Source organism: Microcaecilia unicolor, chromosome 3 (assembly GCF_901765095.1).
Source record: "Microcaecilia unicolor chromosome 3, aMicUni1.1, whole genome shotgun sequence".
In the NCBI taxonomy this organism is placed as follows: Eukaryota; Metazoa; Chordata; class Amphibia; order Gymnophiona; family Siphonopidae; genus Microcaecilia; species Microcaecilia unicolor.
The window spans coordinates 75,038,551-75,054,666 of record NC_044033.1 but is presented as its reverse complement, the minus strand read 5'-3'; the positions used below and the strand labels follow the sequence as shown (position 1 = coordinate 75,054,666).

General features: G+C 39.2%; 1 protein-coding gene across 2 annotated transcripts in view; it reads right to left on the bottom strand.

The window, feature by feature from the left end:
* The window catches only part of NSL1 (NSL1 component of MIS12 kinetochore complex), a 102,970-nt gene that overhangs the window by 81,533 nt on the left and 5,321 nt on the right, over window positions 1–16,116 (bottom strand). For both annotated transcript variants that reach the window (XM_030196051.1, XM_030196053.1), the window contains exon 2: window positions 3,915–3,990. In XM_030196051.1, the coding sequence (XP_030051911.1) occupies window positions 3,915–3,990 (76 nt within the window). The remainder of the gene's footprint in view (window positions 1–3,914; window positions 3,991–16,116) is intronic.

Below are 16,116 nucleotides of genomic sequence, written 5' to 3'. Positions count from 1 at the left end.
CCCAACTTTTCACTGCTGCTTTTGGCTCCTAGCCACTACTCATTTGCTTCCCCTTGTTCCTTCTCACCCAGTACTTGCCCTTATTGTCTTGTCTGTCTGTATTACTTTAGATTGTAAGCTCTATTGAGCAGGGACTGTCTCTCTGTGTCAGGTGTTCAGCACTGCGTGCGTCTGGTAGCGCTATACAAATGCTAATAATAATACCTTAATAGACACACACTGGAACATTCAAATAACAAATATGATGTTTATGCCAGTACGATACAGTGAAACATCTTAATAGGCAGCTGAGGGAGCAAGTATAGTTGAGGCACAGACACTGACAAGAAGAGCAGAACAAAATTGTTGAGAAAGATAGATTGAAGGCAGATTATGGTGCTTATTTTAGAAGCTCTATTCATGTTTTGGACATCTCGAAAACAAGTATTTAGACGTCAATCCTGGCACCTCTGCCTTTCAGCAGTGCTAGAAGGCAGAGGCACCATCTTTGATCCTGGCGGCATCCCAGGCGGCAGCGAGAGGGGACCACTGTGGCCTAGGACCACTATTGACCACAACCTACATCCCAGATGGGGCCCAGGTGGTAGGGCTTGAAGGTGTCATGCCTCTTATCCAGGATAGGATTTTCTGTAGGTGATCAGACCTTGAGGGGGTGGGGGAGGGTCTGGTGGTCAGAAAGAGGAGGGAGGGGTCAGATGACTGCTTGTGCCATTATGAACATCTATGTTGGTATTTCACAACACAGACATTCATGTACTAGGAAAGTGACGTCTGTGTACCTGCATTTTGGACTTTTTTTTTCTAACAGACGCTCCTTCTGCACATAGCTGGCCATAGACATCCATTTCACCGATACTAGCGAAATTTCAGACTTGAATGTCTGATTTCTCACTTCCTCAAATGCACTTCTACAGGTTCAGTTGAATAAGGTATGAGGAACAGGTCTTAGTTACAAGGTGTGTAGCAAGCTAATCCAGATGCTAAGTGAATGGACGTCTGTCATCATCACATCTATTAAAAGCTTGGGAGAAGAGCCAGGCTTCTGAAGAACAGGTAGTTTCATCCCACTCATGAGTTTATAAACCTCTACCGTATCTTCTCTTCTCTAACCTGAAAGACCCTAATCTGCTAAGCCTCATCATAAACCTTAATTGATAATATGTGCTAAATTATGTTGTTTTTATTACTTTTCTTATGATATTATGTAATCTGCTTTGAATCAATTTGTAATCAAGAACAGGCTATAAGCTTTTTAATTACATTATTTTTATTGCCGTTCTCCGTGCCTTTCCTATCTCCAATATTTTTTATGAGAACTGCACATAAAACTCCTAGGCCCTGTTTACTAAGGTGCACTAGCGTTTTTAGCGCATGCTAAACATTAGTGTGCACTAACCGAGTAGGCACCCATAGGAATATTATGGGTGTTTAAATGCTTAGCGCATGCTAAAACTGCTAATGCGCCTCTAGCGCAGCTTATTAAACAGGACCCTTAATGTGTACATTCAGTTGGGATTACTTTTCCCTTTTTGGCATTAAAGATGTGGTCTCTAAGATGTTTATATATGAACCAACTCTGCATCTCCCAAAAGCATGTTTCCTAATAAACCTTTAAGCAATGACAGGTACTTACATGGCTGGAACTTCATGAAATTACAGCTGCCTCAAGTAACTTGTGGGTTACAACATTGTCTCCTTGTGCCTCAGCTTACTTAGCTGTAAATGTCCAATAATGATGCACTGGGAACTTTTTATCATAGGTATGATATGTTAGATTTTGGGAGGGGGGAGGTTTAAAGGAGTATGGCTCGTTTAGACTATTGGTACTTATTTTAGTCTATTCAACGGATAGGTTTTCTAAAACTGGAGGGGAGGGAAGGGAGGTTTGGAAGAGCTGGATAGGGAAAAGTACAAACATTGCTTAAGGATCTTATCCCCTTATACCTTCGTAATATATCCTGCAACCTAGTCCGTTGAATACAGTACTCAAAGACTTGGTTTAATTGCTGTATCCTCCCTAAAATATGTTGAAATAAAAACTGAGGTCGGGGGGTGGGGGGGGGGGGGGTATGTGATGGGCAGGGGCTGAGGGGACAAATCTGGAAAAAGACTGATGAAAGATTGTATCTTGCTGTGTTTATTATGTATGTTCTGACACTGGACACTTTGTATATTTCATTGTTTGGTATGTTACCTTTGCAATGTCATCAATAAAAAAAAAACTGTTGATGCACTGGGAAATGTTTTACATTACACATATAACAGCCCTTCCACTCCAGAGGTGGCCACATGCTTGCTACTTATGTGCTATGACTGCAAAGTTTCCATTCCACTTATTCATCTGATATACTGCGGTGCTCAAGATAGAAATGCATTACATCACATTTGGATGAAAGGTGCTCTAGGAGGTAAAACAAAACATTTCATCTTTTTTCCATACTGCAATTAAACAGTACAATTCAATTTAAAGAAGCACTCTTATTGCAGGAATCTCTCCTTTAGGTGTTAACTTATCAGGACTTAATCTGCTATAAAACTGGCAAGTTTAGAGTCTGTGAGAAGATTCTGAGCCCAGATAACTAACAATTGCTAGGCAGCACGCTCAGTGAAGGGCTTTCTATCACCACCTGCTGATTCATGAACCACACCACCATTACTATACAGTAAAATCTGTAAAATGGTTATGGAAAGAACCATTCAAACAGAAGCATTAAATTTCTCAAAATATCAAGAAGTGTTTCTTGGCTATATTGCTTTGTGCATCTTTTTCTTATGACTCCATTGTATTATTTTGCAATACACAATGAAAAATCAATTACTTTATTTACATTTATAGACCTCATCCTATTTGTCCATCCAGAAGCACAATGGTTTTCCTTAAACCATCGCAATCAGTGGGAAACTTGGAGGAAAAGAGTCAATGTACACCACTGAAAGGACCTGAACCAGATGAAGTTGGGCCAATTTTCAATAGGGCAACATTGAAATGTGTTCCAAATCCACGTCTGTTCTCATGCTTCTTACCATCCATGCAATGGCAAACCCGTAGTGTTTAAACTTCTCTTTGGCACTCTGCACTGTATTTCTGCCTTCCATTTATCAAGGCAATTAGCCATGGACAGCACCTTCATTCTCCTGAAGTTATAACAGGAAATAGCTAAGCAAGAGATGGTTTCACAAATTTTCAACATTATTTTTTTACTTTTCCCCAGAAAGGAGATATAAATCCAAATAAAGGAAAAGGAGGGTCATAAAAGGGTGTTATCTGCTTTAAACTTATAATAAAGGCATTGGCAGAGTCCTGTAAGGTGCGTAGACCTAAATTGTATTTATAGTATTCTTGTTATTTTATTATTGCAAGCTTTGCAATTTTGTCTTCACTGGATCTCAATAATGTTTTTTAATAATATTTCTAATGCATCTGTAGCATGCACTCTAGATACTATATTGTTTTTAAAAAAGAGGCAGCAAGATAGAGGATTAGGGCCCCGACAATGAAAAGCTGAAGATAAAGCTTTTTTTTCAACCAACCAACCAACCAACCATTAAAATGACAGAAAATTAACAGCTGGAAAGAGAGAGCCATTCTAATGCATATACAAGAGCTTGGGATAGCTGCAGCTCCACCAGGAAAGAGTTTGAATAATTTACTATCAAACGGCAGAAAGGTTTAAATCTTCCATTTGTGCAAACAAGTGGCCAATGTTGTCCCATAGCTGGGCAAACAATATCCACACCACAAAATCCTTTCCAAAATATTAGAGAAATTGTGACCTGAATGCTGAAAAGCACTTGCATAGTCAAAGATCTTGGTTAGAAAAGCCCTTAAAGCCTCCAGCACAATTATATCAGCAAGCAGTAGCGTGAAAATTTTCTCAGGGCAAAATGAAAAAGCCAGATGAAAGTAAACATACCTATGGGACATTCTGAAACTTCATGCCAGAGCTGTCCATCAATACTGATGTTTTCTTGCACAGCTGTCTCAAAATTCTGCAATAAATTGTAATAAATAAAACTGATCAATTTGTACTCAGAACTGGATTTCAATTTCAATTGTGCACCCCATTCACAGCAATATCAAGGACAATCCATGGCCTTCCATAACCCTCCCTCTGCCTCCTTTTACCTATAAAATTGTTCAGAAAACAGAATTAAAATATTGTAGAATTCTTATGTTAAGGGTAAGTGGCGTTAACACGAGTCTGTTCATTGGACTGGCATGGGCATAAGAACATCCCCTCAACATGGTGACCCCAAGTTCAAACCCAAATAAGGATCAAATTCTGCATGGAATGCAATAGTGTTAAGGATACCAACATTTCACACACAGTAAATAGATATCACATGACCTACAGCCAAATCTTAATGATATCTTGAGGGCACAAGGTACCCCTTGCACTCAGATTCCTGTGTCCTTACATGGTCCACGCACACAACCCTTCAGCAACTGACTAGACTTCAGACTGGAAATCCCTAGATCAAATATGGCTCATGTCTTAAATTATTATCCACTTTCCCATGAAAGATGGCGAGAGTAGATCACAAAACTGAACATACACCAAAGATAAACCATGACATTAGAATAAAAATGCAATACATAGAACTAAAAACCTCCTTAAAATATCTACTGTACTTGAATGTAACTCACTTTGAGTTGGCACTGAAAAGGTGTGAGCTAAATCTAAACAATCCAAATAAATCACAAACCAAGTTAACAACAAAACATAACACACAACCAGACATATACTACATCTGACAGGCAAATTAAAATTTACAATTAAGATAACCTAATAGCGGGGGGGGGGGGGGGGGGGGGGGGACGTGACTTCATCCAGTATGGACGATATTACAATTCAACAGCTTAACACCTCTTTTTGACGCTGGGAAAGCCATTCTAGCAGGATGTCATCAAAATCTAATAGGAATGAAGGCTCTTCTTCACTACATTCAGCCTCTAAAAGAAACAAAACTGATCTCTTTTCGCCCGAGAAGGCCCTGCAGTCACCATTACCACGCGATAAGGTTGAGCTCCTTCCAGACGACATTAAAGCGTTACATATCCTAATTTAACAAAATCTCAACAACACCTCTGAAATTAAGTCAGAATTAATCTCAATTTCTACTCAACTAACTCAATTCAATGCCAGAATTGAATTTCTTGAAGACTGCATGTCTGCACATGATGAACTTCATCAGGAAATGAAACGTAAGATGAACAAAATTGATCTCATGCAGCGGGAGTTAGAGGATCTGTCTAATCAAATGAGAAGGAACAATATCCGAATATTAGGGGTACCTGAACAAACTGAGGGTAAGGACATGACTCAATTTTTGAATTCGTTCTTTGTGAAAATTGCTGCTCTTTCAACCGACACAAGTTTTGAAATAGAACGTGCTCACCGCATCGCAGCCTATTCCTGGGAAAAACTATCCGCAACCTATAGTCGCTAAATTTCTTAGACATGATCAGTTAATGTTCCTACTGAAGGCTACTCGTTCAAAATCTCCTTTGATGTTATTTACCCCAAAAAAACCAAGTATCTCAGACAAATGTCCTAGATATCTCGAGGATTTTAGAATCCTCAGATACTGAACTAGTAAGCCCCTCTACTTTAATTGCCACTGTAGCCTTATCACCGGATAAAAACTGGCTGATGAGGCTTTTCTTCCAAAATAAAGATAAAACATTTCTTGGTTTGAAGGTCCAACTCTTCCCGGATGTTACTAAGGAAACTCAAAAACGCCGTCAGAGATTTTTACTTATGAGACCTGCTGTACTTCAGATAGGGGCAACATTCTTTTTAAAGTACCCCTGCAAATGCCTAATAAAGTATGAGTCTAATAAGTATGTATTCTATGACCCTTCTCAGCTATCATCTTTCCTGGTTGCAAAAGGACAGGGGAATAATTAGATCATAGTTCTAGGTTTAGAAATTAAAAAAGGGTATCTTTAATGAGTAACCGATCTAATGTGATTTTCCTTAAATTATGTTTCCTTCATTTCCTATCGTAAATTTTGAATCTCTGTAATGTGGACTTTAATTAACTTGCTGTAGGTAGTTGTGTTAAAATAATTTATTTTTTCTTGTTTGAGAATGTACAGCATAGTTATTTCTTGACAAGTATTTATTCTTGTTTAATGATATATGTAAATGAATAAATAAATAATTAAAAAAAAAAAAATCTCCTTTGATGTTCGCAGAAGGGAAAATTCTTCTAATGCCGGATTTCTCCAAACCCACTGCAAAAAAAAGGAAGATGTTTCTTGAAATGCGCCCTAAACGTAAAGCTATTGGCGCACAATATGGTCTTTTGTATCCTGCAATTATGAGGGTAACCTTTCAAAATACTACTAAACATTATAACAATCCTGCTGAGCTACAAAACTTTCTTGACAAAGACTCCTCTGATACCATGGGATAGCGTGGTTAATATTAAACACTAGTAAAAGAAGCCCGTTTCAGAGCAAATGAAACGGGCCCTAGCAAGGTTTTCATCGCCAACACCCCCTCCTCCCTCCCTGGCCAACCCCTTGGTTGTTCTGCCATTGCTCCACCCCCAACGTCATGACGTTTGACGCGAGGGCGGGGCCCGGAGCGATTTGCCACCCCCCCCCCGCCTCCCTGCCAACCCCTTCATTGTTCTGCCATTGCTCCGCCCTCAAGGGCAGGGCCCGGAGCGATTTTGGTGGCTTCACCACCACGAACCTTTTTGAAGGAAGTCAGAGCTTGGCTTCACTGACGTCAGTGTCCTCAGAACGTTGAGGGTGAGTTTTATTATAGTAGATTGTAACAATCCTGCTGAAGTATCAGAGTTTCTTAATAAAGATTCCTCTGACACCGTGTGTTAGCTTGGTCAATCTGCCTGCTTGTAAGTGCCGTGCTAAAATTCTCTCTCTCTGATGGCTTTCTAAAGTTAACGTCACATTGCTGTTTTAAGTGCTATCATATTACTTTATGCTGGCTTAAGCTCTTTTTTTGTGTCTGATCTGGACGCATGTGCCCCATAATTGGTTTTCACTCTCCTTATCCATGGAGTAAATGGACTTCTTGTCTTCAGTCTCTTCACTTATTAAGATCAGCCTTTATATTGTTATATTCATTGATTTTTTTCATTGTTTTTTAGGATTTTATGCCTGTCAATTATTCGCAGTCTTCTCTTCATGCATATCTACACTGAACTATTTAACTGGATGCAGAGTTTATATATTATCAATGATGAAACTACAGATATTATCCCTTAATATTAATGGGATCACTATTCCCATCAAGCGTAAGAAACTCCTACTTTACCTGAAAAGGAAAAATTCTAATATTTGTTTCTTGCAATAAACTCATCTAGATGCACAAGAAGGTTCCAAACTTCTAGGTAAATGGTTTGATCAATGCTTTATAAGTCTAGCAAATGGTCAAAAATATAGCGTTATCACACTTATTAGAAAATCCTTGCCCTTCCAACTAATTTCTCATATTAATGATAATGAAGGCAGATGATCTAGGTTGGAAGGATCTTTAGAGGGCAAAATTAATACCTCTGGATCAAATGCTCTTACTTGTCACACTATCATTGTAGGAGACTTTAATTTTCCAATTGATCCTTATATGGACAGATCTTCAAACTGTAGACCTGCTAAACTCAAGTTCGAAACTCACTGAATACTCTTATGCAATCCAATGGATGGTCTGATTTATGGAGATTAATCTATCCAACATCTAGAAAGCACTCCTTTTTCTCCGCCCCACACCAAACTTATTCAAGAATTGACTTTTTTGGGCACTAAAGACTTGATCCCTATGCTATCTGCTGCACAGATACATTAAATATCAATCTCTAATCATGCAGCAATATCTTGTGATTTCAATTGGTCTTTTAATAAAAGAAAATCTTTTTGGAGACTCAATACTACTCTGCTCTCGGATTTAGCATTTCTGCAACACATTTCCCAAAAATCATCTGAATTCTTTGCTAATAACAAAGACTCTGTACCATCATATATAACAATGTGGGAAGTGTTTAAGACATGGCTGAGAGGTGAAATAATTTGCAATACATCTCATCTTCCCAAAACCAACAATGCTAAAATTACTAAACTAGAGGAAGAAATTTGCCATCTTGAAATGACTTTGTACACATCATCATCTAAGTCTACACTTCAAAAACTCAGGCTCCTTAAAATGCAGTACAACTCCATTTTGTCAAGCATTAGCAGTATCATCACTTTTAACCAAAATGCTACATATTATACAGATTCCAACAAAGTTGGTAAATTACTAGCATCCTATCTTAAAGGCAAAAGAACAAAGCAACGCATAGCTGCAATTCTATCGCCTACAGGAGCTTCCTTGACTTCGTCTTCTCAAATACTCGAAGCTTTTGAATCATTTTATACATCATTATATTCTTCAGAATGCATAGCTCATGATTCTGAAATTTCTAAATTTCTTTCATCATTAAATCTTCCTTGCCTCTCTGGGCAACAAATATATCAACTTAATCAACCCATTTCTCATGAAGAGATAATCTCTGCAATCAAATATTGCCTTCATCTAAAGCACCAGGTCCCGATGGGCTGCCAGTGGAATTTTATAAATCATTCTCTGCTTCTATCTCAAATCATTTAATGTCTTATTATCAAGCTTTACTAGACTCATCATCTCCAAGCCATTTTTTGGACACCAACATTGTAGTGCTTCCTAAACCTAATAGAGATTGTACCCTTGTGCAGAATTACAGACCGATCTCCTTGCTAAATACAGACTACAAAATTTATACAAAGCTATTGTGCTGCAGAATGGAGACCATTATCCAATCACTCATTCATAGAGATCAAGCTAGTTTCGTAAAACTCAGATATGGTGCTGATAACACAAGATTATTGTGTCATCTTATCCACTCCGCTCGGTCTATAGATTACCCGATCCTATCTGTTTCCCTAGATTTATTAATTTAGAACATTTATACCCTGCCTTTTGCCACTAAAAGCAGCCTCAAAGCAGTTTACAATGAACTGAGAAAACAATTACAATGACAGTAGAGAAGGTCAAGGAACAAAGGTAGAATGGAAGGGAAGGGAAGAGAGTCTAAAATGGACGGTGGTAATCCAGATGCTGAGAGGTATCAGAGTGGCTGGAACAGCTCCCAACAAGGCGCTGTAGGGGGTCCCAGCGAGCGCTCAGACTAGCTAGGACAGCTGTCTGCATGGCAATCCATGATGGAAAGCTGGTGAAATCAGGGAAGGCTTGAAAAGATGTGACGAGGCCGGACTGGCCAAGCCGGAACAACATGGTGCAAGTTGCGTTGAAAACTGCTTCGGTACTGACCACCAGCACCCAAAACGAGTGGAGCAGCGACCAGGAGATGAGATGCTAGAAGCCCAACAGAGCTGTAGCGAGGAACAATGGCTGGTGAACATCTAAGTACCAGAAGCAGGAGCGGCCCAGAGAGATGAAACGGGAACCGGGGAAGGTCCAGCTGGTGGTCATCAATCTTGGGAGAGAGAACAGAGAAGTTGTAGCCAGGAAAAAAAGCTAACGTGTTTCCCTAGATGCTGAAAAAGCCTTTGACCGGGTGGAGTGGAAATACTTGTTTAATGTTCTTAGACATTTTGGTTTCCCTGAACCCTTCCTACACATGGTACACTTATTGTACTCATTACCAACTGCACGAATTGCAGCTAATGGTGAGCTTTCTGCTCCATTTATATTACACAGAGGCAACAGACAAAGTTGCCCTATATCTCCTCTACTATTCAATTTGGCTCTTGATCCCCTTTTGGTAGCTATCCAAAATTCAAATGATGTTGTTGGCATTTCCATGGGTAGGAAGGAGTTCAAGCTTTCAGAATATGCGGATGATATAATGTTATATCTTGCTAAACCACAGACATCTAAGAAAGCACTTATTAAGCTGATTTCTCATTTTTCAAGGTTATCTGCCTATAAAATCAATTGGGATCATAGGAGCCAACTTTTCAAAATTATTGGGGGTGCTAAGCCCAATGAAAATAACCCCTCCCTGGACACATACAAGGAATTTTCTCAATATTGGGGGTGCTCAAGCACCCACAGAGTCGGCTCCAACTGAATTGATGCCTTTAAATGATATCTGTATTCCTTTTACTATTCCAGGTTATCCCCTTAAATGGGTTATATCCTCTATTAAATATTTGGGTGTTTTTTTAATAGGGATCTCCCTACTACCATCAAAATCAACTCTGATAAAATTATAGCTAAGGTTGAAAATTCTCTCACATCTTGGTCTCCACTCAATGGTGGGGCAGATAGTTCCTAAAATTACATATGCTTTGAGTATGATTCCTCTCCTTTTTCCTACTATTTTTTACACAAAGTTGGAAAAATTACTCGCTAATTTTCTGTGGAATCTTAAATCATCCAGAATTTCCTTCGGTAAGCTAAAATTACCTAAATTGCAGGGAGGGGTAATATTTCCTGATCTCTTATCTTATCATAAAGCATTTATTATTCGTCAAGGATTAGAATGGTTTGCTCCCTCTAATATTGCTTCCTCACCTAGATGGGTATTATTGGAGCAATCCATTATAGATCCATACTCGTATTTAATTGGTATGCATCTTCCTAAATATATTGCTTCTAATCCCATTATCAATACTACTCATAAATTAATATCCTCTTTTGATAAGCAACTAAGCATTCCTTGGTCTTCTACCACATATATGCCTATATGGAATAATCCTAAATTTACAATTAATAAAAATCAAATCTCCTGGTCCCATTGGCAATGCATAGGCATATGGGATCTTAACAATTTTATAGACCTGAATAATCACACTTAGAAACCATTTTCAGCTATGAAAGTCGAATTTTCTTTATTAGATACTGTGAGGAATATGAGAGTGAGGGGGAGAATGAAGGCACATGGAGGAACGAGGAGGCTCGAGAGGGAGGGAGACTGGGTAAAGAAAGGAAGGAGTCTTTTCCCCTAGGGGATTGGAGAAAAGGAAAATACTACAATTCCCAGCAGCCCCTGAGTAGGTCCCATGGTAGAAACAGGGACTTCAATCCCCAATAGCCCCCAGAGGAGGTCAGGAGAAGGGCAAGAGAAGGGAGTTGGAAAAACCTGTCCCAGACAGCCAGGATGAGGGAAGGAGTTCTGAACCTGCCCAATCAAGCAAATGGAGAGCAGCTGAGCAATGGGTATAGGGAAGAACCTATGGACTGGCAAGGGGAAGAAAAGGGGGAGGGAACTAGAGCAAGAGGAGCCGATGGAGATTGCTGCTCTGATTAACTGGAAGGAAAGGAGGTGAAACTGGAGAGGGCTGCTCGGGAGGAGAGCCTGGTAGAAGAAGAGAAACGGTGGCTATCCCCCGAGGGGAGCTGAGAGAACAGGTTTACCACAGAAGGGTCATGCGGGTGGTGGTCAGGGTATAATGCTAGCCTAGTTGGGGAGGGACCCTTGCCCCTCTCCCTAGGTTGATTTCTTTTGAAAGGGAGAGAGGAGGAGTGGTGGTTTTGGACATAACTGCTATACAAGAACTGCTGGGAGTCTGAACCCTTTCTGAACTGCTGTGTTTGGGGAATTGTTTTGCATAACTGCTATACATGAACTGCTGGGGAGTTTGAACCCTTTTTGATCTACCGTGTTTGGAGAATTACTTTGCATAACTGCTATACATGAACTGCTGGCAGTTTGAACCCTTTCTGAACTGCTGTGTTTGGAGAATTGTTTTGCTAACTGCTGACATGAACTGCTGGGGAGGGTTTGAACCCTTCCTGGAGCTACCGTGTTTGGAGAATTACTTTGCATACCTGCTATACATGAACTGCTGGGAGTTTGAGCCTTTTTTGAGCTACTTTGTTTGAAGAATTGCTTTGCATAACTGCTTTATATGAACTGCTGAGATTTTGGAACCTTTTGGGGGGGGTTTTGTTGTGTTGTTTTGAATACTATGCTGTTGAACTACTATGCTTCTTGAGAAACGCTGTGGTGGGAACTACCTTTGGAGGAGCAGTTGACACAAAGGGATTACAATAAAGTATAATGATCTGACCTCATGGATTGCCATGTGCTCTTTAGCAGTGGATTACGGCACACAGCTCAGCTAAAGGGCTGAGTGACTCAAGAGTCTCCCGGTGGTGAAGACCTTACAATACTCAATTTTATCAATGGCTACAGCTCAGTTCAATGTTTAAAAAAAACAACTTACTAATTCACAAGATGCATCATACTCCTGAGCTCATTGATATAACTAAGAGACTTCAGTCTGCAAGACATGTTACACCCCATATTTATACTTTCATCTTAAGTAAATCTACTATTAAATGTATGGGCTTGCGTAGTTGCCTAGTGGTTAGGGTGGTGGACTTCGGTCCTGGGGAACTGAGTTCGATTCCCACTTCAGGCCCAGGCAGCTCCTTGTGACTCTGGGCAAGTCACTTAACCCTCCATTGCCCCAGGTACAAATAAGTACCTGTATACAATATGTAAGCCGCATTGCGCCTGCCATGAGTGGGAAAGCGCAAGGTACAAATGTAAGAAAAAAGAAGAGGATATTCAGCAATCTATTTAAAGATAAAAATTGGGAACAGATATGGAGTTCACTATTTAAATGTTCCAGATCTTCGATAACACAATCTCTTTATTTCTTTACACATAGATCCGTATGGACACCTCTCAGGTCACACTTAATTGACCCTCATATCTCTAATATATGTTGGTCCTGCCATACCCAACAAGGCACTATTAAACATCTTACATTTGACTGTATTTGTATTCAAAAATTCTGGAAAGAGATATGGCTTATTTTAATAGATGTATTCCATCTTACTGGTCCAATATTGTATAAATATGTTGTTACTTAAGGATTAATGTTTTAGAAACATGTTAAAGTCTAATGAACGTATGCTTGTTAATACCATGCTTACTTTAGCCTTGAAGGTAGTTTTTCACATTGGAAAATTCTGCACCAAGTCACTTACCAAGAGTGGTGGAACTTATTGTTTCAAACTTATAAATATGAAACGTATTTTGCTAAAAAATCATCTTGTTTTATCTTATATAAGGAAAAATGGTCTCCTTTGTTGTCTTACTTTAAAGAAGTAAAATGAGAAGTGTTCCTATTGCTAACAATTGTGATATATGCATGAATTGTTTTAAATCCTCAGTTTATTTGATTTTTTTCTCCTTCTCTCTCCCTCTTTTTCTTTGCCTTCTTTAAGCTCCTAATGTTGAATTTAAACTTTATAGTTTATTGCATTGTATTACTATTACAGTTACCTGTTATTGTTCTTTGCAACAAAATTAATAAAAATACTAAGACGAAAAAAAAAAAAAAAGATAACCTAATAGCAAAATTCTCAAAGAAATATGTTGTTGGCCAATGAGAAATGTAGCTAAATTGCATTTTCTCACTCACTGAAACTATCAGTTACAGTACTAAGAAATAGCTTGAATAAATACAAAAAGGCCTTTACTACCAATGCACTACCACACCATCTTTATGTAATAACAGCCCCATCTGAATGGCACATTAAAAAGCAGTTTTCTCCTCAGATTCATTAGGCACTCTTAGCAGTCAAAAAACAAGAACATAAGAATTGCCGAATTGGGTCCATCTAGCCCATATTCTGTTTCTAACAGTGGCCAAGTTTTGAGAAAAAGCTGAAATGTAGATAAACCCCATCCCCCCAAAAACCTACCTGGAAAACAAGCACAGATTTTTTAAAAAGCCTAAATACACAGACAGTTCTACAGCAAATGTTTCTTATGAATATGCACAAAATGACATTTGTATTTACATTCTAATTTTTGTGATTAGATATGGGGGAGGGAGGGCACTGGATGTGGACTAATTAGGGATAAGGCAGGGTCATCTCCCTCACATAGGAACATAGTAACAACCAACAGGTGAAGGTCAGTACAGTCCATCTCTTCTCCCCAACAAAGTGACTACAGTCATACTTGCTGCTCTGCACAGAACATGCAGGTTACCTCCTTTATGCCTTTAGCATTGTACCTGCTGCTCCATGCATGTTACACACCTTTGTCAAAGGAAAAGAATTGATGTGGGGGGGCACTTTTGATATGATGTCTAAGTCCAACTTTAAATAGGAAAGGTGGTCATTTTCGAAAAAGAAAAACATCTATCTTTTCTTTTTTTCAAAAATACTGTTTTTGAACAAAGTTTTGTGCTTTGGACGTTTTGTTTTTTTGGTCCATTAAAAAAAAAAACCCCAAATAAGTACAAAACGTAGAAAATCAAGCCATTGGGATGTAGGAAAAGCTAGCAATTTTAGCAGACTGGTCCCCCAGACATCTCAGGAGAATGGGGCACCCTAGGGGAGACTTCTGTGCACTTCATAAAAATGCTCCCAGGTGCACATCTCACCTTTGCTCTATTATCGTGTCCCCTGAGCCCTCCAAGAATCACCCAAAACCTACTGCCCCCCACTGTCCACCACTACAATAACCCTTATAGGTGAAGGGGCACCTATATGTGGGTACAGGAGGGTTTTGATGACTTTGGGAAAGGTCACAGTTTCCACCACAAGTGTGATAGGTAGAGGAAGATAGGGACCCAAGTTCCCCACTCCATAATGCTCTGCACCAACCAGGGACCTGCAAGCTGCGCTAATAGACCTGGCTATAATATCTGAGGCTGTCATAGAGGCTGGCAAGTCATATTTTTATCCACATTTTTTGGGGGGTGGGAGGGGGTTCAGTGACCACTGGGGGGTTTTGGGAGGTCATCTAGTCATTTAGGGCATCTTTTTGTGCCTTATTCATTATAAAATCAGGTCTAGCTCAAAATATCTTAGTTTTGTTTTGTTCCATTATGGCTGAAAAACTTCTTAGGAGCATCCAAATCCCACCCTTAACATGCCCCTGACATGCCCCCTTGAGATTTGGACACACTACAGATGAACCGCATAGAAAAACATCTAAAAAATAGGTTTTGAAAATATTGATTTTGACATTTTTGTGAGGAAAAACATCCAAATGCTGCTTTAGGCCACTTTTTAGATGTTTTTCTCTATTGAAAATGAGCCCCATAATGTGGCATACAATGGAAGAAAGGATGAGGAGCGATATCCTAGAGGGGCCAATACTCTTTGACTGTAGTTGGGATATACCCTTGACAGTGTGGGCAGGCATTAACTAGATGGACTGAATGTACCAGCTAGCCCTTCCATACCATCATCTATTATATTACTGTGCTAAACTATACAATAAATCTCAGTGTGGTAACATAGTTAATAGTTTAATTTTATAGTTATATATAAGCTTGCTTTACCCCATAAAGTTCAGAGTGGATAACAAACAACAGTTCAATTTGATTTAAGCATTTGTTCAACATTTAATATTAGACTGATCTGATGAAGGGCACAACACTAAATAACATGGTAGCAGCCCATGCTACTTTCCAGTGGACCCTATGTTACTATGACTCCAATTTTCTCCACACTTAATATGGCTACTAGAGCTGCAGAAAAGGGACATATAAGAAGAGGACTTTAAAAAAGAAAGGCATTGACAGTGTTTCAAAGATTAATGTAAACTTTAAAATAGTGGCTGGCACCAAGAGTAGAAAATGCATCCTGCTTTAGAGAAAGAGTCAAGTTATGACGTCTGTTCTCAAACATAATGAGTTACAACATTTACAGACCTGTAACAGACCTTTTTTGTTTAATATCAGACTAAGGGGGAAATTATCAAAGTGGACTACTGTTAAGAAGGGTTATTTTACTGTTAAACCAAGTTATTAAGAGCTAGGTCTCACTGCACAAAAATAATAGCTGTGATAAAATAGCACAAGTTAGTAGTAAAATAGCACAGCGTAACATTAGCCAACTTTGATAACTATGCCCCTAAATCCTTCAAATATTACTGGAATGAAAAGAGAATCTCAATTTCACAAATCTTAAGATTTAAACTGATCTACTTTACTATGCCAAGCTGTAGAAGAGCACTGTTTCAGCGACAGATCATAAGGCCTAGTTTCTCAGAACTTGCTTCAGTGGCTCGAGACCCCTGGCCTGCTGACTATGTCCCTGCCAGTCCACCCAGGCCCACCCAATCTGCTAGAACTGAAATTATTTGTTGTGAGTTTGTGAACTAGATAATAGCTATAATTTTGGG